We start from the raw sequence: 27,263 nt of genomic DNA on the forward strand, positions 1-27,263 counted from the left end.
ATTATTTGCAATTGAAATTAACAGTATAGTGTTGGACAATTGTTGTCGGATAAATTACTCTTTTGGTAAGTCGTTTTAATATAAATGTTTTGTTTCTTCGAATTTAAACTACTTCAACTTGTCCACGTAATAACTAAAAACATATCATTTTTCAGGTTGGGTTTCAAGTCATATTTATCTATGTAATTTTGTATTACTAAACAAAATACATACTATATTGTTACATTTTTTTAATTTTGAATTTTATACGGAAAATTTATGCGATTCATAGAATATAATAATAATAAGGGTTAATTCCAGAAAAATAACCAATTTGCAAATTTTTTCTATAATAATACCTCAATTTAAAATTTAGCAAATTAATATCCTAATTTGCAAAAATTTTCCAAATTGATACCAAAGATGACGGAGTTAATTTTTTCATTTTTTGTGCCACATCATCGTATACGTCAGCGCAACATCACTATCACTTCAGATTTTGTTATTTCCAGAAAATACCTAAATTTACAACAAAAAAAATCCAAATATATACTCAAATTATAAATTTAACAAAAATATACCATAATTTGTAAAATATTTCCAAATTTATACCAAAATTTATAAAAAAAGTTTAAGTTGATACCCACATTTATAAATGTTTCCCAAATCTAATCTGACCTCGCACTCGGCCGAGGATTTCGGGTCGAGGTGTCAATGGGGCTGGCCCGACCCGAACTCGCACTCGGCCTAGAGGTTTCGGGCTCGAGCCGACCCAATTTTTTCGGGTCTATATAATTAAGCCCAAAGTCCAACCCTATGCATTTTGGGGTCGGGTCGAGTCAGGTCGGGTCGGCCTGTGGGCCTCTCTTTGTAAATGTTATTTTTTATTTTTAAAAAAATTTCGGACTTTCGGACCGGTCCGACTCAAGTCCGACGCCCGATTTGAGCTCGACCCAAAAGCCCAATTTTTTTTCCCAAAAAACTTCGGTCCGAAGCCCGATATTTTTTGGGCTAGACTAAGTCGGGTTTCGAGCCTTGGACTCAAATTGGCACCCCTAGTTTTGGGCTCGGATTCGGGTTGGCCCAATTTTTTCGGGCTCAAATCAAAGTCCAACCCTATAGATCTCGAACTCAAATCGAAGTTCGAATCGAGCCTGACCCGAAAGTCCGACCCATACAACAATAATCATAATTAACGTGCCAATTTTGGCCCGAGACTCGAAGTTCAGCCCGACTCGGTCCATACATCGATAATCATAATTTTTTGGTTTCGGGTCTCGGGCCAAAAAAGAGAAGAAAAAATTATATTTATAGGGTCGGGTTTCGATCCGAGCCCGAAAAAATTGGGTCAACCCGAACCCGAACCCGAAACGCTTGAACGAGTGCGGGATCAGATCAGACTTGGGAAACGTTTACAAATATGGGTATCAATTTGGAAATTTTTTTACAAAATTGAATATAAATTTTGAAATATTTTACAAATTTTGGTATATTTATGTTAAATTTATAATTTGGGTATATATTTAGAAAAATTGTAAATTAAGTATTTTTCTAGAAATAACAAAAGCTGACATGGCAATGATGTGGCGTTGACGTGTCCGGTGGCACACAAGACGGAAAAATTAACTCCGTCACCTTTGTGTATCAATTTAGAAAACTTTTACAAATTGAATATTAATTTGCTAAATTTTAAATTAGAATATTATTAAGGAAACAAATTGCAAACTGAGATATTTCTCTCGAATTAATATTTAATCCTAATAATAATAATAATAAGCATTCTGGCCACACTCCAAAGGCCGTGGCATCTGCTTGTTTTTTGTCGGTGGATCCAACATAAATATTCACATTGACTCCTCCTCCATACATATACTGGAAAATATTTGGACCGACAATTTTCTAAATCGGAGTATACGACTGTCATTTTATTTTATTCTTATTATTTTCCTTCATCTTGTGGCCGGTATTGGTAGACCATTTTATAAATTTATACAATGTTTTCGCAGAAAATTCGTGTCAAAGTTTTTTACTGTCGTTGGCTCATAAACTTAACCGCGATTTGATGTTAATTTTAAAAATGTATATGTTACATATTATTTTTCGTACGTATAATCGGGCTCTCATTTGCCCGAGTGGGAATGTATGCGCACGTTGATTTTTTGAATTAGAAATAGGTGACGGTGCCGACGAAGAAACACCATGGTCCTTTATTTTTGTGGTATTTAATTATTATTGAAATGTAATATTTTTTAAAACCGTAATAGATCCGAGGAACTGCTAACACCATTAAGAATCCAATAAAAAAATCGTTTCAATATAATATATTTTTTCATACAATAGACAACCAATAAAAAAAAAAAAAGGAAAAACATAAAAGAACAAAGTGAGTCATCATGGATTTACAGGTAATCAAAAGCGTTGCTATATAATTTTTCTCTTTTTTTTTTCGTTTTAGGAATTTTGAAGATCACACACACACACATATATATATATATATACACACATATACATATATGTGTGGAGGCCTAAGTCAAGAGTTAAGCAAATCTCTACAAAAATCTGAAAACGAGCATTCGTATATAAAATGTGACAACAATGAGAGAACACAAGTGCCACATGTTTTTGTCGTTGCATGAATTAAATATCATGGACCACCAAACACCAAAACTCGATTATTATTTATTTCATTTTCTCATAAACTAAAATTCATCCATGGAACCAATATCGTTACATTTTTCATCTTCGTATCATGCAATCAACGGTTCATCTCCAATTTTTTTTTTAAAGAAAAACAATTAAATCGACTCACTGAAACATAATCACCTCTGAGACATTAACCTAAGCTAACTCGGCTCCTCCAATCATAAGATAACCGGGGAGCTAAACCGGTCAAATCGAGTGTCCGGTTTAGGCGGTCAGAAAAAGTTTGAGCCTTTCCAGATCAGGTAGATCTAAGAAATGCATTCAAAAGATGAGTCTGTCAATCCTCAGATTACAATTGGAAGATAAAGGCTGCACCGTTTCTTTATGCCAAATGACAGATGAGTATGAGCCTATGGGGTCGTTTCTTTCTTTTCCCCTTAACCTCTAGACACAGGTCTGCTACATAATTCGCAAACCAAAGCTCATTGCATATCGAATCATAGACGACTCTGTAGAGATCAAGATTGTCGAAACTTACAGAGCATTCAATCGCCATCACTGCCATCACCATCCCGATCCACAAAGTACGATGAACAAGGCGAAAATGATTTCGACACGACAACGTTGCCTAACAAACGTTAAACGTAAGCTATCTGTGGACAAAGAATTTACCTCGGACTGGTCATCGGAGGAAACATCACTATCAGCTGCAACAGAGGCATATAAAGGTCTAGAGCCGAGTTGAGGACAAGAAACAGAACATGGGGGCAGAGCCTTGTTCCAAGACAAAAAGTAGAAATATGTTTGGCTGGTTGAAGATGAAGATTTCAGATAAACCCAGAGAGATTAGATTCAAGGGCACTTTAACGGTAATTTTCAAGACTTACAGATGGACTCGTCCTTGTCATCCCACCATTTGTTCTGATCAACTTTAATGTAAGGTGTAGGTTTCTCTTCCCATTCTCAGCAGTCCTTTCCACCTACCCTTTTCTTCTTCCTGAACTGAACATACATATGATGTTCCTTAGTCCTCTATTTGTCTCACAATCCTGAACCCTTCACTATGAACATCAGAAGATTATACACCGAAGCAAGTGAAGTGAGGAAGAAGGGCTTCCAAGGACACCATAGATTGCATTTTTTTGGTACATTGCATTTAAACCAAGTCGCTCAAGAATCAAGCATCAACTCCAAGGATCTGGATCTCCCAAACCTCCTTTGCATCCGGCAAGGCCATTGTCAGAACCTTATCCCAAAGAACTTCTGGATTATGACTGCAAACAAGGACAAATGTTTAACTTAATTCTGCTGCATTCAAAGCCAATGAACCTCAATAAAAATTGACACGAAAACTCGGAAAATTGCCATGACTAAGAGGGATAATCCGATTCCTGTACATGGCAAACATCTCGCACAATTTATTGAATCTCGAAGGCCACAAGAAGTAAACTTTAGTGTCCAGAACTAAAGCTAATTCACTCAAGCCAGTCTCAACCCATTCACATCCTCGACCACGGTCTTTAAATAATCGTATTCCTCGTGATAAATCCAATGCCTAAACTTCTACAACTACGACTGGTTCCGCGAGCATAAACCCTAAAGACAATGTTGAAACGCACAGGTCTTGCACTCTCATGAATCGTACCGAGAAACCCATGTCGAAATACCAACTAAAACCCTAAAAGATCATGAATGTTTTAATCTTGGGTAAGATTGCACTAAATCATCACCACCCGAAACATCTGGTGATTACACGAATCATACTCCAATCTAATCGGGTTTAGCTCGCGGGTGTTAAATTCGTCATAACAGAAATGCAACAAGCTGAAAAATCGATCATCTGACGGATTTGAAACCCGTAATAGATTACCTCATCTTGTCTTCTTGGCCTGCCGTCGGCGGAAATCGAAGAGAGCGGAAGTGACGCGATTTCAAAAGAAGACCCGAGATTCTTACACTGATCTGGATTTTTTTTTAAAAACTTCACTTTTACCCCGAATATTTAGAAATATTTCATAATAGCCCTGATATTTCATTACAAGTTGTGAATGACCCCAAACTTTCTGAAATCCATTTTCAGTCTTAAATACAGTGAATTGATGAAGACAAAAGGGGCAGAATATACATATAACGCAACAAAAACAGTGAAACAGGTGGACTGTCCAGTAAAAATAGAAAAATACAACCAAATGTGAATGTGTTCTATTAATTATGAACCAATAATGACACATGCCCTTTGCAATTATACAACTAAAGACAAAATATGTGAGGACCAACTTGTTGTCATAATAATCAAACGATATAATAAACAACGATCCACAAAATTTTAAGTTCCATTTATTTTTGTTATAATATTTTCATTAAGCTAATATTTCTCAAATTGGCGTAATTTAGAGTGCAATTTTTGTAATCACCGATACAGAAAATTGTAGGGGTGATGATTATTTCAATTAGACTCACCTAACAAAAATAATTTAAATTTGGACCGCAACTTCACAACCATTGGACCTAATATAATTACACGACAATAAGAAAAAAGACATACGCCTCAACCAAACTTCAAATCCTTTTATAAAAAGTTTGTGGTCACTTGATTCGACACCATGACTTGAAAAATATTATATTAAATGCATATAAACAGATTAAATCCCTACCATCTAATATAAATATCTAAAAACTAAAATTAAATATTATAATATAACATTTATATAGTGTGAATATAATTTATTTGAATTCATTTGAAAAAAAAACATTTAATTTCTGTCCCTCGGTGTCCTAAAACGTAATATGATGATGCCTCTCGTACACATGGCATTTTGTTTTGTATAATATAAGGTTGGTCAGTCCATTTTAAGATGTACCAGCAAATCCCATTCAAAATATTTGAAGTTCAATTTGATGTTGAGACCGGACCAAAATTAATATACATTACTCTATGCATTTAAAGTTAACTATTTAACAAACAAAAAATAAAATATTTTTCAAGTTACTGTAATAAACTTAAATAAATATGCAATTTTCAAGAAATGAAAAAAATATAGAGAGAAGTAGTAAGAGGGTCTATTGTGAATTTAAAAGAAATCCATAAAAATAAACTTAAGAATTAAGATCCAACTAATAAAAAAGGTATATAACATGGATTTCTCCCATCTCGCCCAAAGAATCTTCACTTTATCTTTTAATTTATTTTTTTTTGGTACTTATGCTTTCTTTCGTCACAGCTTTGGCCAAGTGGATTATTCCCTTTCTGTCCCCCAGTTTTTTTTTAAAAAAGATAAAATTATTAGAGATTATGAAATTAAAAAAATAATCACGTGTCAAGATTATTTGCGTCTGTATAAGCTACATGTCCTCCGCGTTTTTCAAGTAATTCTTGTTCCTTCTTCTTGAAAGCAGGGCAATGTAATTACTACTAATCACATCAACAATGGAGTTAGGGTAAATTTCTGCTTTCCATTTACAATTCCTTTTTTTTTCTTTTCCGAACAGTGAAATGAGAGAGAGAGAAAAGGAAGAAAATGTCGGCCAGTGACAGTGGGATTCCCCATATTGTATTTGCATGTGAACAATTTCTGGGTTTTTCCTCAAAATTTTTTGTTTGAAAACTTTTTTTTTTGTCTCCAGACGCTTGTCTTCGCGTGTGCTTGAGGACCCATCTCTCTCTCTCTCTCTCTCTCTCTCTCTCTCTCTCTCTCTCTCTGTTGAGTCACTGAAAGCTTATTTGAACGTATGGATTATGGATGGTAAAAGCTTACATTGGTTTTGCAGAAGTTTTTGTTCGGTTGTTCTCAACATTCAAAAAAGATTGAAAATTTGCTGGGTGTTTTGTTCTTTAGGACAAACACTGTCCCATGAATTCCTCTGTTTCATACTTATAATATTCTTGGTGGGTTTCTTTGAATGTGTTTTTTTTCCACCTGCAAACGCTTTCTCCTGGGGAATTTTTAGGGATTTTCTCGAGAATTTTTCGTCTGGGTTTTCTTCACTTGTTTACTCCGTTTTCACCAAGTTGGCCCTCTTTGATTATATAAAAAAATAAGAAAGATTATTCCTTAACACTTACTTGAAAAGCTTGGAGAAGGGTTTCTTCATCTCAAAGGAAAAGACTGTCCTTTTTCCCTCTTGCTCTCTCCTCCTTATCATTCTCTCAAGAAGTCGGGTTTATTAGATGACCAAAAACCAAAGAGGGAAACTTTCTGAAGTTGTTTGCTGGATTTTCCTTCTGCAGGTAACTTCAGGAGCTTCAAGTTATAAGAACCCTGGCCCATATGATCTTCCCATTGGTAAAAGCTCTCTCATCTCTCTGCTAATTGCATGCAATTTTCTCTGTCTTGAGCTCTGTAGAGGATCCAGCTATTCTGAGAAACATGTCAAAAAATCTGGTGTTCTTGATGTTTATATAGAACCACAAGAATCTGACTGTGATTGTTATTGAATGTGTTAAAGACGACACCTTTTTTTGTTAAATGTTCATGAGTATGTTTACACTAGGTTTGATATAAATGGAAAATGTGGGGTTTAGATCTTTGAGAGGGAGAAGGATATATGGCAATCAGCAGGTGGACCCAGTTTTGAGCCAAATTCAGTACTCTATTCAATGCGAACTCCATCAGTATTGTTAGCTTAGATTTCTTGAATGTTTGCAGGGCATATTATGTGACAAATGCCTTGTATGCTCTCGTCTGCCATGAGAAGACAAGCTGTTTCTCTGTGCATGATTTCAGCTATGGAGAGAGCATTCTGTAGTTCAGCATTGCTGGTTCTGGTTTTGCTTTTGGCCGCCATTGATGGTTCTTGGCATTTGCAGTCATCTCAATCTCAGACCCTCTTTAGGCTCCAACAGCTCCTATACTATCCAAGGGTTTTAAGCAGCTGGAACAGCTCTACTGATTTCTGCAACTCTGAACCAAACCCGTCTCTGACCGTTGTTTGCTATGAAGAGAGCGTGACTCAGCTTCACATTATAGGAAACAGGAGGGCTCGTTTGTTACCGAAAAGTTTCTCTATAGATTCATTTGTGACAACTCTTGTTAAGCTTCCCGACATAAAAGTTCTCACCTTGGTCTCTCTTGGATTATGGGGTCCATTACCTGGAAAGTTCAACCGTTTATCCTCGCTGGAGATTTTCAACGTCAGTTCCAATTTTCTTTTCGGAGCAATTCCTCATGAACTTTCATCACTGGCGAGTCTTCAGACCCTTATACTCGACGAGAACATGTTTTCTGGTCAGTTACCGGGTTGGATTGGTTCTATCTCTGGTTTGAAAGTGTTGAGTTTGAGAAAGAATGCGTTCAATGGATCATTACCTTCTTCCCTGAGTGGCTTGTCGGGTCTTAGAGTTCTCGATCTTGCGAACAACCGCTTCAATGGTGAAGTGCCCGATTTAAGCCATTTGACAAACCTTCAAGTTCTGGATGTAGAAGGCAATTCTTTAGGACCTCAGTTTCCTAGGCTTGGTAACAAGTTGGTTACTCTCATACTGAGCAAGAACAGGTTTAGGTCTGGAATTCCAGCTGAAGAAGTGGGTTCTTTTTATCAGCTTCAACATTTGGATCTTTCCTCCAATATGTTCATTGGGCCATTTCCTATGTCTGTTCTATCTCTCCCCGGGATATCCTATCTGAACATCTCACAAAACAAATTCACTGGACGACTTAATTTGAATCTTTCTTGCAACTCCGAGCTGATGGTTGTTGATCTATCATCAAATCTTTTAACCGGAAGCTTACCTACCTGTCTTAAACCAAGCTCCAAGAGCAGACTGATTGCATATTGGGGTAACTGTTTGGCTACCGGAGATGAAAATCAGCATCCGGTTTCATTCTGTAGCAATGAAGCTCTGGCTGTCGGGATTCTACCCCAGAGGAAGAAGAAGGTCTCGAAGGTTGGTCTTGCCTTGGGCATAACTGCAGGTGTTATTGGGGTGGTTCTGCTCGTTGGTTTCTTGTCAGTGTTTGTGAGAAGAGTAAATTCCGAGAAAACAGCAAAGAAAGCTCCACCGAGATTGATCACGGAGAATGCGACAACTGGATACACATCAAAGTTGCTGTCAGATGCAAGTAAGATCTGTATCCTTATCATCTGCTTTCAGTTTCTTGAAGGTGAACCATAAGTCTGATGTCACATTTTTCATTCATTAACTTGGTTTCTGATGACTTCTTGTGATATTTCAAAGGGTATATTTCTCAGACAATGAAGCTAGGTGCACTTGGTATTCCAGCCTACAGAACATTTTCACTGGAAGAGCTCGAGTATGCCACTAATAACTTTGAAACATCTGCTTTCATGGGTGAAGGTTCTCAGGGACAGGTAAAACATCCTAACTTCTCCCAAAATTTTGGGTCAGTTGCAATCTTTATGCTTAAGTTTGGCTCAAAAAATGATCATATAAAGTGTTTTGGGTCCATGAAACAACAACTGCTACTGTAAGTAAAGGCATAGTAAGGTAAGATTTGATCTTCTTCCCACTTTTTTCTTTCAGATTTATAGAGGGAAGTTAAAAGATGGATCCTTTGTGGCAATTAGATGCTTGAAAATGAAGAAAAGTTGCAGCACCCAAAACTTTATGCATCACATTGAGCTAATTGCTAAACTGAGGCACCGCCACTTAGTCAGTGCACTTGGACACTGCTTCGAGTGCTACTTGGACGATTCTACCGTCAGCAGAATGTTCCTCGTTTTCGAGTTTGTTCCAAATGGGAACCTCAGGAGCTGGATTTCTGGTAAAAGCTTGAACCTTTTTCCCGAAACCATACACAAGTAAAAACAACAGAGGTCTAGTTATGATCCTAAACTTTTTGTTGTTACTATGTTCAGATGGGCATATGGGACGATTGCTTACCTGGGAACAGCGTATAAGTGCTGCGATAGGGGTAGCGAAAGGGATCCAGTTCTTGCATACGGGTATCGTTCCAGGTGTTTATGCGAACAACCTGAAAATAACTGACATCTTGCTGGACAATAACCTCGGGCCCAAAATAAGTAGCTATAACCTTCCACTGCTGGAGGGTCTTGGAAAGGTACGGTGAAAAAAGTTCTATGCTTTAACAATCTGAAATCCATTCTTTCTTTTGGGCTATAGTTTTGTACTGAAATTTGCTCGGTTTTCTTTTCAAGGCTGGGCAGGGAATACATTCGAGTGGGTCAAAAGATAATGCAGGGTATGAAAATCTTGTTACTCTGCAAAAGAAAGGGATCAATCTGTTGGGCTCGTTGCTCTGTTATAAACTTACATCTCGGTTGGCTCTGTTTGTTGCTCGGGCAGGATGAAAGACGGGGATAAACTTGATATTTACGACTTTGGAATGATCTTGCTTGAACTGATCGTGGGAAGACCGTTGAAGACAAAGAGTCAGGTGGATGTTCTAAAGGATCAGGTAAAAAACTCATATGGTTCTCACGGATTCAGACAACTTTCTAGTTGCAAATTTGCAACGCCCCCTCGAGATTTGGAAGTCTCAAACTCTGACATTTTGTAATAACCGATTCACAGCTACAAGGAAGCATTACGGTGGATGATGCTCGCAGAAGCATGGTGGATCCGACAGTCCACAGAGCGTGCTCTGACGAGTCTTTAAAGACGATGATGGAAATATGCATGAGGTGTCTCCTCAAAGACACGTCGGAGAGACCATCCATTGAGGATGTCCTGTGGAATCTTCAGTTCGCGTCTCAAGTCCAAGACGGTTGGCTACACAACAGCAATCCCCCCAGCAGCCGTGGCTCGCCCGTCCCAGCAGTGTCTTCCCTTCCTCCTCCACGTCTGCACTTAACGACTCTCGAGACTCCCCGAGATTCAGGTCACACTCTCCTCCCCCCTTACCATGCCCTGTTCTTGCCCTTCTCGGTCCGATTCCCTCATCATGATCAAGATTCATAGTTCTTGAATTGATTCCAGAGATTAAGTAGCAATGATTGCTTTCATCTGATGTGCGTGGGGTTAATGCAGGGTATGGAGAGCATGAGCGATAAAGGCGATGTTCTGTTTGGTTCTGGTGTTGTTGTTCCTTGGTAGACTAGTATCTACATAAGACTATATATATATATATATATGTATGTGTATATGTATATGCAGATCAAAACTCTGTAACTCTGCAATTAATGTCTTTTTGGTTTTTGGGAATGGCCAAGCTGTTCATATGAATCTATTACCAGTCTTTGTCAAAGTTGAACCATTACTACTGTTCCAGTTTCTGTCTGTATGCGATATGATTCCAGTCCGGTTTTGGTTCCTGTCTCTGAACGTAGTTCATAGTAAATGGCAGAATTTTTACTCACATTCAGAGAGAGAGAGAGAGAGAGAGAGAGAGAGAGAGAGAGTAAGAGAATGGAAAACTATTTATATCTCTATTATTAAACATCTCATGTAATATATTCTCCAACGTTAAAGAGAGGTCTGTTTACTGTGTTTTTATTCCTTAGTTTCTAAAAGTAAAGACATATCCTCAGACAGAGCATGCTCATCTCCGGTGAAAAATCTCGCCGGGAAATATACCCTCCGCCGCTTGAAAATCCCCGTCGCTCTCTTCCTCTTCCTCCTCCTCCATCCCACCCTGTCTCCCCGGTGGCAGGGGTTGCGGTTGCAGGGAGTGTTCGAAGCTACGCGGCGGCCCTCCCACCGTCCCAACAATCTCATCCGCCGAACCCACGACGTCAAAGCCAGCGGCGGCCACCGTGAAGCTGGTCACAGTGGCTCCGGCAAGAGTGGTGGAGGCGGAGGAGTTGTTGGAGTACTCCGGTTGTTGCATGACCATGTGGTGGTGGTGGTGGTGGCTCTGTTGCTGCATTACGTCAGCCATGGCGACTCTACTGTTTATCAGCTGTGTCTGCACCACCGCCATCTCCGCCTGCAACGAAGCTACCTATACATACATACAAACACACACACATATATATATGTACGTGCACACGTATATAAATGAATGTACGGTTGTAATGAACTGACCTGTTGTTGGAGAGCAAGAATGGTGGAGACGCAACCGTAGACGGGGTCGGAGAGCCTGGCCTGAGCCTCGTAAGAGATCGTAACCACCGCGTCGTGGCGGCGGTTCGCCGGAATATGGTGGAGGAGCTTCGACACGTTGCTCGCCCCAAAGACCTTGTGAACCGCCGCGAACCTTGCCGCGCCCTGGTCCGAGCCGAAATGCGGCGCGAATATACAACCGCTCACGCACTTCCTCCGCAGGAACTTGCACGCCCCGCACGGCGACGCCGGGGCTCCGCCGCACGAAGGCGGGGGAGGCTCTGATGATGCGGCGGTGCTGCGTTTTCCGGCCGCCGCCGCCGACTTCCGCCGACTCTCGGAGGTGTCGTGTCCGCGTGGATGATCAGCCATGTATATATATACACACGTCTGTATGTATATATGGGGATGGGGTAATCGAGATTTTCTTGTGAGGATATGATGTCGATGCTATTATATATGTGTTTGGATATATGTGTGTGTATACGTGTATCTGTGTGTGTATAGAAAGAGAGAGGCTTTGGCGTTTATAAGCGAAAGAAAAATGGAGGAGGGCACGTTTGTTTCATGAAGAAGGTAGCGAGGTGAATGTGGTAATCTTTTTTTTTTTAATTATTTTTTTGGTCTATATTTAAAACAAAAATAAATCCAATGTACATATGGAAATATATTAAAAACGGCATTTTGTAATTTATCTGTTCTAAAAACCTCTAATTACTTTCACATCCTTCTTTTTTGCGCGTTAATTAAATGTTTATGCGTCATCAATGGGAACGTAATTGATAATACATATGCATATATATGTATATGTATGTTAATATATCAAATAATTACAAAAGGATGGAAAGACTAAGAAACGGGATGAAATGTTACATTGTGTAGACATAAATTATATAGGTTGTAATGTATAAATCTCTATATTAGGACTATATTCATGAATTACCAGTGTATGCCCTCTCAAATTCCATATGATAACTACGACTTATACATATCCACTTTAACCCGTGCATATATATGTACGTATATAGATGTATAATTCTATATACATGTGGATGGGGGTATAGGATTACAGACTAGTGTACGTAGAGGCGTTACGGTTGGAACCGTTAGGTGAAAGACAAAGAGGAAAGAAATGGGAAGAAGGTGAGAGGTGGTGTGAGCTGCACGTGCAAAGAGAGTGTCATATTTGTTTCTTTTTTTTCTTTATTTTTTTTTTAAATTTATTTATTCGATGGATTAAAAAATACCGTATCCATATATATTTATTGTTTCTTCATTTTTTTTGGCAAGTAATTATTTTATACACGTAAGGATTGAATTGTTTGGAAAAATTGGAATTCGTTAAAAATAATGTTTTGAATAATTTTAGTTGGACGATGTAAAATAATACAAATATTTGTCCTTTTCAATTCAAAAACAAGTTATAGATATAATTGTAATTATTTTTCGAGATTTGGCATTTCTTTTATTTTTTTAATTCTGTTTCTTAAAAAAATATGTCAACATTTAATTTTATATTAATGAATTTTATTCAAATTTATATTCCATTTTTATTTAAAAAATAGTATTTTTTTCTAAAAATTATTAAATAATTCGATGTTTTTTTGTTAGTCCTCTTGTTCGAAATACTTATACATACACATGAAATCTGGCTAATACGCTTTCTATATTTATGGCGCAAATTCAACTCAAAGTTTTAGTGGTCGGAAAATTAAGTTGTCGGATGAAAAAAACAAAACAAGAAATCACGAAATTCAATTCCAATGATTTCGTGATAATTCTAGAAACCCTTTTGCTTATAAAGAAAAATATTACCTAAAACATTTCCGAAACGGGAAAAAATATTAATATTTAAACGTTCAAGTGTAAATAATCCCAAAAGTAGAGTAATTTGGTGGAGAAAAAAAAAAGGGAGAAATAAACATCGGTCTATACAAGAAGAACCTGCCAAAAATGTCAAAAGTATAGTTGATTGATGACGTGTATAATTCCACTAGATTACATGATCTGGTAGATACATGAGATATACACAATGTATGCAATGTATGTGTATGTGTGTGTGTGTAAGTATATATGTATGTAGAGGCGGTAATGGTAGATGTCTGAAAGGGAAGAGGCACAAGAATCGTGGTGTCCGTGGCGTGTGGGTTACTGCAAGCTAACCAACAGCGTTCATCTCTTCTGTCGCGCTCCCCCCCTTTCTCCACTTCTTTCTTCTTCCCAACGTCTGAAACAACAGTATACTCAATACACCTCTACCAATCCATATATATGTGTATACACACACACACACGTCTATATATATATATACACGGATCCTTTCAGCTTTTACTGCCGAGTAATTTCTGCAGAAGAAGCATCAAAGTAATCAATGATACTTTCGTTACAAGAAGCACAGTTTAGTGAGTATCATTATACAGAAAGATGAATCTAATGTGAGTGCTTTACAAGTTGCAACGTCAAGAAAGATTCAAGAACTCAAGACTTTTCAGAAAAAGACCAGATCTAGGAGTTAGGTCCTTGGAAATGAAAAGGGCAATGTTCACATCTCTACATGGATCATTATGCAGCACAAGTGGGTTGTGAGCTATATACATATTGCTTATGCCCGGTGGTTCTCCAGTGCAAATCCAACCCATGGATGGACTTATTACAGACCAAAAAACCCCGATAAAGATCGAGCATTGTCGTGTACAAACATCAAAGGTAGTGCCATAGTAACTGTTAGATGAAGCTGGGAAGATAATCTTGAGACCACAAGAAGAGTTGACAACCCGAGAAAACACAGCAAGAGAACTCGGTATCTTGTTCAATCCAGCGCATCGATGTATAGCCTTAGCGGGATTCTATTCTATACCAACACATTATGGCTTGAAAACAGCATCCAAATTCGGCTACAACAAGACAATAGATAGGTTCACGACTCTTTCATGAAATACAGATTAGAGAAACGACCGGCATTTACCATTCACTTCCTAGTTCAGCACTGCATTATTCTCTAAACTTCTAAGCGTCGAATAATGCAACCACTCCAGCAAAAATATTCTTCAACGGATGAAGCAAATTCCAAATTTCCAATCCTGAAACCTGACATTTGTGTTCCTTTTGGTTAATTTAACCTCAAGTTTCACTTTCAACTCGATTTCTTTCACGGAATGAGTCGTACATCAATCAAAGCTATCAGCTTTTGCAGACACAACATCATCACTTCAACACAGGGTGTCTCATTTCACAAGTATCAGAATGTACCTGCGAATTCGCAGATGAACTGATCAGGCATACAACCACCAACCTTTCTTCTCATCTCTAGTGATCTGATCTTCAGACGAAACGAAATCTTCTCCTGTGTTACCCGTGTCGAGAAACCGAGTCAGAACCCGGACGCCAATCTGGGAAGATCCGCTGATCCATTTCCCGAGTCCGGACCCACTCGACTTACCGGATTCCCACCGATTCCGTCCGATTCGCTGGCACCTGGAGCCGCAACCCAGCCCTGCCGCGGCGACGAAGACGCCGGAAAATATTAGGTGACAACCTGACGAGGGTTACGAAGAACGCGTAGCGGTGGCCGTCGACGGTCGTTGGAGAACGGGAGCGGGAGGTTCTCGAGGGGCCGAGCGGAGATAACGGATCGGCGGAGGGCAAAGGTTTTGCAGGTGGGGGATACGACAGCGAGCTCCTGCGGAGTCAGCCATGGAAGGATCAAGTTTGCGCATCGTAGGAACCGCATCTGTCGCTATGATGATATGGGTATCTTCAAGACGAGGTTTTTTCGGCGACTGTTTGCTGCATTTTCTAAAGATGGCCGAAACAATGGACTAGTAGTCATCTTAATCGAAGTTACGATATTTATGAGATTCCAAGAACCAATTAAATCGCTTAATTACAGAATTGAAGCTTCACATTTGATGTGATTTCGTTAATACAAAATTGGGTTAACGATGTGTTTAAAGGTTACAACTTTATAAACCAAAACGCATGTTGTGAGAGTTTAGATTCAAAGTGGTAAAACCCCACCAAACTACGTTGCTAAACATACATACATACATACATACATACATATATATATATATCCTCATAACTTCTTCTTCCGAAATTTTCTCGCTTTCCCAAGAAAATCCGGGCGGAGATCGAAATGCCATCGCCACCGACGACGACTTCCCTCTCCGTCACACAAACCATAAACGGATCGCATAGCTTCACCATCGAGGGCTATTCATTGGCCAAAGGAATCGGAATCGGGAAACACATCGCGAGCGACACCTTCAAAGTCGGAGGATACCAGTGGGCAATCTACTTCTACCCAGACGGCAAGAATCCGGAGGATAATTCGGCGTACGTGTCGGTGTTCATCGCTCTCGCCAGCGACGGCACCGATGTTAGGGCTCTGTTTGAGCTTTCGTTGCTCGATCAGAGCGGGAAAGGGAAGCATAAAGTCCATAGCCACTTCGATCGACCCCTCGAGAGCGGTCCCTACACCCTCAAGTACCGCGGAAGCATGTGGTTCGTGTTCCATGATCTTCTTGAAATTGATTTTTGTGCTGTCTAGGGTTTGGAAAGAATCGAATTATGCTTGATACCCATTTTAGATGACTGCTTTCATTGTAGTTCTTTTGCGGTCATCATAGTGAAAGAGAGAGATATCAGAACAAAGTTATCTTTTTTTCTTCCGGGGGCCCTTTTCCTTGCTTGGATAGGAGTATAGGGATATTGCCAGTGGTTAAATTTCTGAAATATGATTTGGTTTCATGAGAAGCTGGATGTGTAACCTAGAAAAAAAAAAGGAACATTCTTGCAGATGAGATCATGGCTGAGATTTTGGGCAGATTCTTTGGTTGGAGAAGCACTTTCAAGGATAGGGCAGACAAAGTCCCCAATCCGTTTGATTTTCTTCGTGATCGCATGAGAACTAAGCAGAAGACATATGCATAGATCTGAAAGTTAGGTTAGAAAAGCATGATTTGGCATTGAGAAAAGCCTTCGAAGTCAGAATGTTTTTTCTCTGAAGCAATAGACTTTGGTTTCTCAAATTGTTTGCTTGTCTCATTTGAAATTGTCACGAAAATGCCTGTCTTGAAGCATTGTAAGGAAACTTTTTTAAAAAAAAGATGCAACATTTCAGATGAGTAGCTCTGGAAATTTTGAGATCAATTACATTGCCTGAATGTTTGAAAAATCCAATATTTGATACTTGCTGTTTCACCAGCCCATAGCTTGCCCTGTCTTCGCGTAAAAGTTTTGAACTTTTTTCTGGCATGTTTACATATGGCTTTGGATGGTTTGCATGGCAATGCATTGCTTCATTTGATTTAGATGGGTATGTCTTCGGATCGAGGGTTAATTTCGGGGCAGGAAGTTTGTGTTGGCACAGTACACTTCCTTGTATTGATTGATCCCCGTGTATGCATCCTACATCTGTCTATCCATGTTTAACTTCTTGCCCATTCTGATGTGTCTTTCTCTCTTGAAAAGTTGTTGATTGAATGAATGCATATTCACTGTTATCCTCTACAGGGGATATAAGCGGTTTTTCAGAAGAGCTATGCTAGAAGCATCTGATTTTCTCGAGGATGATTGTCTGAAAATCAATTGCACTGTGGGAGTTGTGGTTTCAGAAACAGATTGTCCGAGATACCATCTGATCCATGTCCCTGAATCTGATATCGGATCTCATTTTGGGACGCTGCTGGAGAATGAGGAAGGTTCAGACGTGACATTTAATGTGGCAGGCGAGAAGTTCCGTGCTCATAGGTTGGTCTTGGCTGCCCGTTCACCTGTCTACGAAAATGAGCTGCTCGAGGGGACTGCAGATGAAGACCGAGAAATTGAAGTCACTGACATGGAACCTAGGGTTTTCAAGGTAAACTTGTCTTCAACTTCTGACTCAAGGTATAAACATGATATAGACCCATGAGCACATTGCATTTTTTTATCTCTATGGTTCTTAATTTTGTTCTTGATGCATTTGTTTATCGAAGGCTTTGCTGCACTATATCTACAAGGATGCCCTTGTCGAAGAAATGGAGTTGGCAACTACCGGTTCATCGGCATCAGACACGTTGGCTGCAAAGTTGCTGGCGGCTGCTGATAAATACAGGTTACCTAGGCTCAGCCTGATGTGTGAATCCGTGCTCTGCAAGGGTCTGTCCGTAAATTCTGTTGCAAACATTCTGGCCATTGCTGACCGCCACAATGCTTCCGCCTTAAAATCTGTTTGTCTCAAGTTCGCAGCAGAAAATCTTGTTGGTATGTTTCCGAAGACTCATTACTGGCTTTTGACATTCTCCTCTGTCATCGAGCACTGTTTCTGTGTTGTATGGATTCGAATCCGAGACTGTGCCCAACTAGATTAACGGTTGTTGTCCTGAATTTGACTGCAGCTGTGATGAGATCTGATGGGTTTGCGTACCTGAGAGAGCACTGCCCTTTATTGCAGTCTGAGCTTCTGAAAACAGTTGCAGGGTGTGAAGAGGATGAGGTGAGTGGAGGGAAGACGAGAAGCGTCTGGGCGCAGTTCTCAGACGGTACAAACGACAGAAGCACAAGGCACTAGACCAATGGAGGGCCAGACAGAAGCCAGAGCCTGCGGGTTCAACAGCCGTAGAAAAACAACAACAACCCCATGCCAGAAGATTGAGCAAGTAGATGTAAGAATGACAAACTAACCTGATGGAAAAGAGAACAATGACTCTCTTTTTGTATAAAAGAGAATAGTGGAATTCTGGGCAGAGTTTGGCTGAGCAAAGATCGAACACAAGTCTTTGGTATTGTACTGCTGAATGAGGCTCTGCATGCATTTCTTGTGTAATAACACAATTTTTGACCACCTCGATGCTGCCAATATTACTAAACGGCTTGTGTTGAGTTGCTTCTGAGAACACATGTTGGATTGGAATAAACGACGCCTTTATCAGACGAAATGGAGAAACATAAAATGGTTCTGCTAAAACTGGATGCATGATTTTACATAAGATGGAGATCCAAGGATTGTTCAAACTAAGAGATTCCAAGTGAATCAATATTCAGCTCGCAGATCCTAAACACCCATTGTTCAAACTCCTAGTTAGAAGTCTCCATGCCCTTGGGTTGGGACCAATTGAGCACACGAAATGAACTGGCCGTTGCATAATGGTGAACCGATTCGTATCACTTGGCTTTCTCCACAGCAACTGCCCCCCCATCAGTGGTCTCCACACGGCATCTGTATTTGCTTCCCCTGAGATTACGTCCAGGGTAAAAGATACATGTGGAAGAAAAGACCAACTTCTACCAATGACATGATATATAGATAGAATGTAGCACAGAGGCGGTAGGGTACTATAGAAGTTAGCTCTCCCAATCCTTCATTTTCTTGCTTCCTTTTGGTTTGGATATAGGAGCATTCATCCCTGCCATTTTCGCATTGTATTTGTCACGTAGAGGGTCATTCGAAGTCCACCTGCAAAATCACAGATTACCACCCTTAATGTACCAGAGGCCCTTGAAACAAGATTTCGAAATCTGTCAACCAGGATGATGGAAACATGTGCACTGTTTGTCCATTTCAAGTAGTAGCATGCATTATCAAACAGGAAGCAAATGTGACTCTTGGGTTTTAAGGAGAACATGTTCAACAAAGAGGGATCTAGTTGAAATTGGGTCATAATCAATTGAATTGCCAAATCAGTAATGATTTCAGGGGTACGAATTTGATTAATTCCAAACCAGGGATCTGGAAACAAATGTGCAAGAAAAAAAAAGATTAACAGGCAATTTGAAGACGAGAAAAAGATGGACTTACGGGCTATTCCAGTCTGTGGTGTCTTCATTGACAAGGTGGGTCCATTTAGTCCTCCCACTGCGACCAAAGTGCTTGACCTGCATGACCTTAGGCAATATCGATCTGTCCAGCTTGTCTTCGCCAGTTGGAGCAGAAAAGTCACGGTGGAAAATTTCGTCTGCTCCAACCGATGCGGCCTGGTCATCAGCATCTGACTGGAAGAATGCGCCCTTGTGGAAGTATTTTTGCATGAATTTCCATTTCTGCTTCGGATGACCTGCTGGTTTTGGATTCTTCCTCTCCCACTCTCTCCTTTCTTGCTCTGTCATGTTTCTCAACTTCTCTATTTCTTCCCTCTCCTTTACCATGGCTTCCCTCACATCCCTTTCTCTCTTGATTCTGGCAATTTCTCTAGTCTTCCAAACTTCGTACTCCTCTGCTTCATTCATCTCATCATCAGTGTCCACATCAGCGATATTCGCTTCTTCCATTTCCATGTTCCTCTGAATCTCTTCATCCTTCCTTACCTCCTCAACCACTAATTGTTTTGTCTCCTTTTTCCTTATCTCCAACTTTCTCTTGGCTAATTCCTCAAGGGCTTGTTCTTCAGCCTCAAGTCGTTCACGCTCAGCTATTGTGTCTCTCTCAGCTTTGGGCACAAAGACGGGCTTTACCATTGCCATACCTGGCATCTCTTCGTCTGAATCAGTCTCATACTCTGACTCTTCCTCCTCCTCTTCTTCTTCCTCTTCTTCTTCCTCTTCTTCCACCGGAAGTAGAGCAGCTTCTTCTTGTGCTCTCTTAAGATTTTTTTCTCTGATTCTTCTCCTTCTTTCTTCCAAGGCATCTTCATCCTCTTCCTCATCTCTTATCTCTTGTTTCCCAAACTCTTCTTCTGTAGAAATAATCTCAGCCTGTCTGATTCTCCGATGATCAGCTCTAAGCTCTTCACGATTTTCTATTCTGCTCTCCGCTAGACGACGCAGCCTCGGATCGTCCTTCCCAGCAACCCCTGAATCCAGCAGCTTCGGGAAAGCTCTCTCCACAGCAGCTGCTCTCTGCATCCTAACATCCTCATCATCATCAGCTTCCTCAGCCCACTCGGGAGCTTTTCCAGGCCAGTACCTTTTCACCTTTGTCTGGCCAATCTTTCCTCTCAGTTTTTCCCTAATCGCAATTATAGTATCACTAACACCCGCTGTGACCGACATCTTTGTTTCTGCAAGCATGGGTCGATCACATCAGAAATTTGAGCCATTTAGGAAAACAAACAAGAAGAAAGCCAAATCCTTAAGCTATATTTCGTGCAAACAAAAAGGGTTTACTTAATTAGTTATCATTAAGAAACCAAGGAATTAAATCCAAACTGGCCCCTAGCATCTGTAGTTCACCAAAAGCCATCGAGCGATATACATAACAACAAAGGAATATTCAGTGAAAAACGAGAATGAGAGAGCAAACAAACTCTACTCAAAAGATTCGAAAAAAAGATCCATGAAATCCTCGCAACATATTAGTAACCAAACAAAGCTGAGAAGCCCAACACACAATATCCTTTACTCTATCAACCAAAACCATCAAATATCAAAATTTTGAGGAAAACCCATCAATTCACCACAGAACCAAAACAAAACATTTCGCAAACGCTCTCGGAACCCTAGTGGAGTTGCGAGCAGATCACCCTAACAAAAGTTGTGAACAGAATCACTAGTGTTTCTAGCTTTGAGGAAAAGACAATTGCGTAAGAACACAACATTCTTCAAGAAAAAAATGATTCGAAGAAACCCTAGCACAACAGAAAAAAAAAAAACACTATACCAGAGAATGAGACAAAGCGAACTCCTCCGCCTACGATTCCGCAAGGATATCAGGCGCTTGTAAGAATCTCAGATTGAAAAAACTCCACAAACCCTAACAGTTCGGAACGGCGGGAGATGGATACGACGACAGATGGGATGGTGGTCGGAGCCGTCGAAGTTTGCTCCGCCGCACGGGAGTCAATTAATACGTACGCTTGAGATCTATTTTCCGATGCTTTTTTCTTGAAAATGTGAGAGAGTAGAAAAATACCGTAATTAACACTGGGCTGAGTGGGCCTTTAATGGGCTTTTAGATTAACCGATATGAAGAAAATTCAAGATATTTGACCCAATATTGGAAATGGGCCCTTCCACCAGACGGAGCAGTGAATCATTTTGTTTAATTTAAACATTAAACCGGATGATTTTCCGGTTAATTGGGTTTTTGTAAGGAAAATTAAAATATGGCCTAAAGTGCTATTAAGGCCCATTTGATCATTTATCCTACCCAATGGGCCTTGCGAGAAAAATAAAGCCCATCGCTTTATTTTCAATTATGGAATATTATGAATGTATTCCATCTAAACTGTTGGAATATCTCTGAATTTTTCAGAAGAAGAAAAAAAAAGGCAATATTCGAAACTCGCATATTTTTTATTTTATAATTTTTAGACTGATAGAATATTATATACGTATAGGTTCTTGCATGATAATTTTATCGAGATTGATAGATGCTTTGAGATAATTTAGAAACAAATTAAAGATTACAAAATTCTCAAATATATTACATAGATTAAGTGAATTTTGTAGTACATTAGATTAGATATAATATTATTATTATTATTAACGATGTTTAGGGTTAACAATCACATTCTCGAGGCACAAAAACTGTCTAATCATATTAAGAAAGCCCGTGCCTAAATTAGGCTTCGATTTTATTCGTTTTTGTTTGCAAATTTGCAAGCCATTAACGTGACGTGACCATTTTGATGTCTAACATCTTCACAATATCCATTTTTGAAGCCTCGAGACCACATGCATCCATCCCTACCAAATACATGGAATTATTGTTTGTCATAGGATTCCAATTATATGTATATATATATATGAAATTTTATAACATTAATTTAGATCCAAAGATGGATTAGTGTATCACTCTTAATGACGAAATTATATTACTTTGGTTGAAACGTATTTAAATTACTATGATTATGATTCAGAAATCTAAAATTAAATATTTATCTAGTATTTATGCATCGATATTTTTTATATTTGAGCGGATCTTATCAGACAAATAATAAAAAATAATAATATTTATTTCTAATAATAATATTATGATCGGATATCAATCGCACATTATGTTAGATTTTAATATGCATATATATTATCCATGTCTCACTGCCTCACTATCACCATAATAATAATAATAATAATAATAATAATAATAATAATAATGATGATGATGATATATCATCGTGACAATTCATTCACTAGTACAAAAAAAGATTCGCTTTGTTAGCCCAAATTAGGCATTATAAACCTATAGTGGCCGTCATATTTATGACATTCACGTACCTAGGCCCCTCTCGGCATATACATATATTATGGGCATATATACGAATCAATGAAAAATGTGTATGACAGGTAAAAACGTCTTTGGCAAATACCTAATTCAAGCTGATCTCGCCCACGTGATTACACTTTTTCTAAATTCGGTACGTTGATAACCACGAACCGGCTGCATTATTGCATTATCCGTTAATTTATTTGTGTACTGCTTCTTGGCACTACGCAATCGCTGACAGCTGGATGAAATGAAAATACCGAATCTTTAATTACCCAAATTTTTTTAGAAAATGTTTTCAAAAGAAAAGAAAATGGTAAATATTGATATTGTCCCCCTTCGTGGCGACATATCGATATTCATTTGATTTTTTTTATATAAAAAAATAGATTGCACAGTCCAATATTTTTCAATTCAATTTCTATCTTTACAGAATTTTGGATAGTTTCTCTTACGTGAGAGGTCCAATTTTATTATTTTGATGCGCGTAATACTTTTTAGATTAATTAATTTATGTATGTAATAATTTTAAAACACTCGTAGTTAAAAGTCAATATCTATATAAACATGAAAGAGAAGAACTGAAATACGTGTGTTTTTCTTTGTATTATTCGTCGGATCTTGATTTTTTGTTTATGTAGATGACGTCGTTTGATGACGTGGACGTATTTGATATTATTTAATGCAACACTTAATTCGAGAATAATACGTTATATTAAATATTAATTATGTGAAAAAGACTGATATGGATTATCAAGAAGTGTCGTGATCATAGGTTGGGATTACGTCTCGAACATGCATGATTAATCGTGTCGATCTTTAGGGTTTGGAGTTTCCGATCTTATTATAACGTTATTGTAGCGATTAATTTAATTTAATTAGCAGTGTTCGTGGTCCGTTAAAGGAAAGGAATCCACGTTAACCAGATTTGATAACTTTTTTTCAGAACAAGTAAAATAAATCTATTTAGCTTATAAATCATTGGTGGCATATATATACTATATTATTAATTTTTTGCATATTCAACTGAAAGATTTATGTGAATATTTTCTGATATATATTCTAAAATAAATTTCAAATAAATGTAGGCGTAGTTATGATTAAATCATGTTGCGTGGGTATTATTCTTGAATGAATGTAAATTCACATAAAAAAAAAGTTTCTATTACCTCCATTGAATATACGTATGAACACCACGCACTTGCACACGTATGCCCTAGCATGATGTTCGACCTATATATATATATATATATATATCATTTAATTTATTGTATTTTATTTTCAAATATATTCGTGTCCCTTCCCTTTTTTTATCCAATTTTCGGGGTCACAGATATAATATAATATACATACACATACACACGCTTGTATCTGTGCATTTGTAAATACGCGCATATATATATACACGATTCCATGAAAATACGAATCGAGATAATGGAAAATAAATGCAAAGTAACTCCATGTTAATTATGTACATTTGGTAATTTTGGATTTTGAAGCAATAAAACTCTGTGAAGAAAACATTTGCACATGCAGTCATCATCAGGCTTGTGGAGTAAATTACAAAAAGGTTGGCCGATTATTAGGCTATGTATCATGCATAGCTACCGATGTTTTTTTTTCTATTCCCTAATACATCTTATATATAATTTTGTAATTTCAAAATTATATAACATTTACACGACCGATTCTTATCCATAGACCTAATTTCAGTGCAAACGTTTGGTCGAGTAATTAATAAAAGTGGATAATTAGGGTTTCGAGTTAATGGTGCCATAAAACCATTATATATACATATATGTATGTATGTTGTGTATAGAATTTTTATCCAAAAAAAAAAGAATATATAGAATACAACCTTCCCCACTTAATTTCTCGTACAAAATGAAAAAAATCAGATATTGTCCAAAAATAACACGTAGGAATTAATTTTTTTAAAAAAATACATAGGAAAATCTGATTTCCTCATTATTATATCCAAAAACCTAACCCCCGGCATCATCACTATCCTCAACTTCAGTTCTCCTTGAATGGCAAGCCTTTTCTCCTCGCCTCTGAATTCTCGCTCCATCTCTCTTCTCCTCAACGTCTTCTTCATCTTCCTCATCTATCTCCACTTCGTTCCTCATTCTCTCCGCGGCCAAAATCAAGCAGTTTTAGTCCTCAAAACCCAGAATTCTCTCTCTGGCGACGGCTGCGGCGGCGGACTCGCCGGTCTCTCCGACCACTGGTCGAAGTGTTCTTATGTTAGAACTCAATCTGATTGTCGACCACAGGGTTACATAGACTATCTTGGCATATTTTACTGCGTTTTCGGGAATTCCCCTGTTCTGGGTCATCTTGTTCTTACGAGCTGGTTGTTTGCTCTGTTTTACTTGCTGGGCGATACAGCAGCGAGTTACTTCTGTCCATCTTTGGACAGTTTATCCAAGTTCTTGAAACTGTCTCCGACCATCTCTGGCGTCACGCTTCTCTCTCTCGGAAACGGAGCTCCGGACGTTTTCTCGAGCGTCGCCTCCTTCGCGAGGTCCAACAATGGCGATTTCGGGCTGAATTCTGTCTTGGGCGGCGCCTTTTTCGTCTCCAGTTTCGTTGTCGGGACGATATGTGTGTTGATTGGATCCCGAGATGTTTCCATAGACAAAAGCAGCTTCATCCGAGACGTTGTGTTTCTTCTGATCTCTCTAGGTTGTCTCTGCTTGATCATCTTCTTCGGCGAAGTAACCATCTGGGTTGCTCTCTGTTACGTTTCCATTTACTTCATCTATGTAGGGTTCTTGTCGGTCTCACATTTCTTCGACAGCAAGAAACTCAAGCCCGAGTTGATTCAGAGGAGCAAGGAGGAATTAGCTGAAATGGGCATTCCGTTACTCGGCTACGTCGATGACGAGAAACCGGTTTCGCCCAAGAAAACAGCTCATGCACCCGGGATTCAAGAACAAGAATTCAAGATCCTGAATCTTGATCACCCGCCAAGAAAGTCTAGATCTTGCCTCTCGGTGTCGCTTAATATCTTAGGACTGCCGTTATATCTCCCGAGGAGACTGACGATTCCCATAGTCGGGGAAGAAAGATGGTCGAGACCCTGTGCAGTGGCATCCACGGCCCTTGCGCCGGTTCTACTGACGGAACTCTACAGTTCCATGAACAGCCGGTCGAGAAACATCAACCTATACGTAATATCGGGATCAATCGGATTGGTGTTCGGCATCATAGCATTCCTAACCACGGAAAGAGCCAAGCCGCCGAAGAAATTCTCGCTGGTTTGGCTTCTGGGAGGGTTCACAATGAGTGTGACGTGGACGTACATCGTAGCGCAAGAACTGGTCGCTTTGCTAGTCTCGTTAGGGAACATCTTTGGGATAAGCCCTTCAGTATTAGGGCTGACCGTCCTTGCATGGGGCAACTCTCTAGGCGACCTAATCGCCAACGTAACAGTAGCCATGCACGGCGGAATGGACGGAGCTCAGGTGGCACTGTCCGGCTGCTACGCAGGGCCGCTGTTCAACACCGTGATTGGACTGGGGGTGCCACTTGTCATGTCCTCATTGGCCGAATATCCGAGGGCGTATACAATGCCAAAGGACGACACGTTGCTCGAGACACTAGGGTTCTTGATGGTGGGATTGCTTTGGGCAGTTGTGATAGTGCCAAAGAAGAAAATGAGATTGGACAAGCTTGTTGGTGGAGGTTTGGTCGCTATCTATCTTTGCTTTCTCTTCTTGAGATTGGCGAGGGTTTTCGGAGCCATTGATATCGACCGATGAATTAATATGCAATTTTTTTTTCTCGATTGAATGATACAAATTATATGTATATGAATGAATATGCAGTCCATAAAGACGGCTTTTTTTTTTCTCTTTTGTTTTTTTTTTGAAATAATAATGATGATTATGAACAAGATGGCGTGAGTATCATATCATTGTCCTTTTGCGACATGTGTGGATAGAGAGCTCGACGTTTGTTGTGTTACGAAACATGTCGAACTCAAAGCTATGTATCGACTTCGAAACATTGGAGAGGTTCAATTCATTGGTTCATGGACCCTACGTAATAATGCGACGGTTCTCAATTCGAATTTCCATTCAACAAGGGTATCTTCTAGAATTATCACCTTTTTTTTATGTCCCACTAGAATTATCACTTGGACTGGTTATTAGGAATAAAATTGAAATCTCAATAATCCAAAATTAGATGACTCGTTTCTAATTCGGATTCGAATCTTCACTTAGAAAAGTTTATTCGTATGGATTTCTCCGATTCTATAGATGATGTAGTCGGACCAAAATTCACTTCTAAATTATCAGAAAAAAAATTGAAATCCCGGTAATATAATAAAAAAACACATTTAATTCACGTTACAAGAATATTGTAGAAATTTAAAAAAAAAACACCAGCCTCTCATACTATGCCAAAATATTGTAAAATCTTATTCATATAAAAAATGTATGTTGATAGAAATTTTATATAAAGAAAAAAAAAACGTGATCATGAATTCTTAATAGAAAATCCAGCAAAAGGAGAGAGAGAGAGAGAGAGAAGCTTCACGCGGAGTGC

The 27,263-nt window shown here is 39.0% G+C and overlaps 6 protein-coding genes and 1 long non-coding RNA gene across 12 annotated transcripts; 3 read left to right on the forward strand and 4 right to left on the reverse strand.

The window, feature by feature from the left end:
* Positions 1 to 2,902: 2,902 nt before the first annotated feature.
* On the reverse strand, positions 2,903 to 4,601 carry LOC104820787. Its single transcript, XR_772972.1, has 2 exons — positions 4,493 to 4,601; positions 2,903 to 3,896 (listed from the first exon to the last, which is right to left on the reverse strand). It is a non-coding gene; the product is annotated as an uncharacterized LOC104820787 (long non-coding RNA).
* Positions 4,602 to 6,033: 1,432 nt separating this feature from the next.
* LOC104820788 (probable inactive leucine-rich repeat receptor-like protein kinase At3g03770) lies at positions 6,034 to 10,767 on the forward strand. Of its 4 annotated transcripts, none has more exons than XM_010551399.2 (10): positions 6,034 to 6,060; positions 6,851 to 6,905; positions 7,269 to 8,681; positions 8,798 to 8,931; positions 9,104 to 9,344; positions 9,439 to 9,641; positions 9,739 to 9,782; positions 9,887 to 9,998; positions 10,115 to 10,421; positions 10,571 to 10,767. In XM_010551399.2, the coding sequence occupies exons 3-10, from the start codon at positions 7,286 to 7,288 to the stop codon at positions 10,591 to 10,593; spliced, it is 2,460 nt and encodes an 819-aa protein (XP_010549701.1). In that variant the 5' UTR covers positions 6,034 to 6,060; positions 6,851 to 6,905; positions 7,269 to 7,285; the 3' UTR covers positions 10,594 to 10,767. The 4 variants fall into 4 exon arrangements, with proteins under 4 accessions (XP_010549701.1, XP_010549698.1, XP_010549703.1 ...); XM_010551396.2 differs by lacking the exon at positions 6,034 to 6,060 and adding an exon at positions 6,175 to 6,365; XM_010551401.2 differs by lacking the exon at positions 6,034 to 6,060 and adding an exon at positions 6,175 to 6,349.
* A 182-nt stretch (positions 10,768 to 10,949) lies between these two features.
* Positions 10,950 to 12,087, reverse strand: LOC104820790 (LOB domain-containing protein 20). 2 transcript variants are annotated; one of them, XM_019203376.1, is made up of 2 exons: positions 11,567 to 12,087; positions 10,950 to 11,468 (listed from the first exon to the last, which is right to left on the reverse strand). In XM_019203376.1, the coding sequence occupies exons 1-2, from the start codon at positions 11,954 to 11,956 to the stop codon at positions 11,082 to 11,084; spliced, it is 777 nt and encodes a 258-aa protein (XP_019058921.1). In that variant the 5' UTR covers positions 11,957 to 12,087; the 3' UTR covers positions 10,950 to 11,081. The 2 variants fall into 2 exon arrangements, with proteins under 2 accessions (XP_019058921.1, XP_010549704.1); XM_010551402.2 differs by having other exon boundaries at positions 10,950 to 11,483; positions 11,567 to 12,081.
* Positions 12,088 to 13,939: 1,852 nt separating this feature from the next.
* Positions 13,940 to 15,442, reverse strand: LOC104821148 (histone-lysine N-methyltransferase SUVR3). The gene is given in 3 exon segments (XM_019203360.1): positions 13,940 to 14,898; positions 14,901 to 14,933; positions 15,117 to 15,442. Coding segments are annotated over 3 exon segments (273 nt in total). The 5' UTR covers positions 15,315 to 15,442; the 3' UTR covers positions 13,940 to 14,856.
* A 173-nt stretch (positions 15,443 to 15,615) lies between these two features.
* LOC104820791 (BTB/POZ and MATH domain-containing protein 4) lies at positions 15,616 to 18,416 on the forward strand. Its single transcript, XM_010551403.2, has 4 exons — positions 15,616 to 16,087; positions 17,099 to 17,444; positions 17,563 to 17,830; positions 17,965 to 18,416. Exons 1-4 carry the CDS (start codon positions 15,720 to 15,722, stop codon positions 18,135 to 18,137), a joined length of 1,155 nt encoding a protein of 384 aa, XP_010549705.1. The 5' UTR covers positions 15,616 to 15,719; the 3' UTR covers positions 18,138 to 18,416.
* Positions 18,417 to 18,508: 92 nt separating this feature from the next.
* Positions 18,509 to 21,368, reverse strand: LOC104820792 (microfibrillar-associated protein 1). Of its 2 annotated transcripts, XM_010551405.1 has the most exons (4): positions 21,162 to 21,368; positions 19,365 to 20,562; positions 18,903 to 19,022; positions 18,509 to 18,800 (listed from the first exon to the last, which is right to left on the reverse strand). In XM_010551405.1, exons 2-3 carry the CDS (start codon positions 20,552 to 20,554, stop codon positions 18,911 to 18,913), a joined length of 1,302 nt encoding a protein of 433 aa, XP_010549707.1. In that variant the 5' UTR covers positions 20,555 to 20,562; positions 21,162 to 21,368; the 3' UTR covers positions 18,509 to 18,800; positions 18,903 to 18,910. The 2 variants fall into 2 exon arrangements, with proteins under 2 accessions (XP_010549707.1, XP_010549706.1); XM_010551404.2 differs by having other exon boundaries at positions 18,511 to 19,022.
* Positions 21,369 to 24,545: 3,177 nt separating this feature from the next.
* On the forward strand, positions 24,546 to 26,763 carry LOC104820793 (cation/calcium exchanger 1). The gene has a single exon (XM_010551406.2). It carries the CDS (start codon positions 24,737 to 24,739, stop codon positions 26,471 to 26,473), a length of 1,737 nt encoding a protein of 578 aa, XP_010549708.1. The 5' UTR covers positions 24,546 to 24,736; the 3' UTR covers positions 26,474 to 26,763.
* The last annotated feature ends 500 nt before the right edge of the window (positions 26,764 to 27,263 follow it).

The sequence above is a fragment of the Tarenaya hassleriana genome, unplaced genomic scaffold (genome assembly GCF_000463585.1).
Source record: "Tarenaya hassleriana unplaced genomic scaffold, ASM46358v1 Cleome32, whole genome shotgun sequence".
Lineage (NCBI taxonomy): Eukaryota > Viridiplantae > Streptophyta > Magnoliopsida > Brassicales > Cleomaceae > Tarenaya > Tarenaya hassleriana.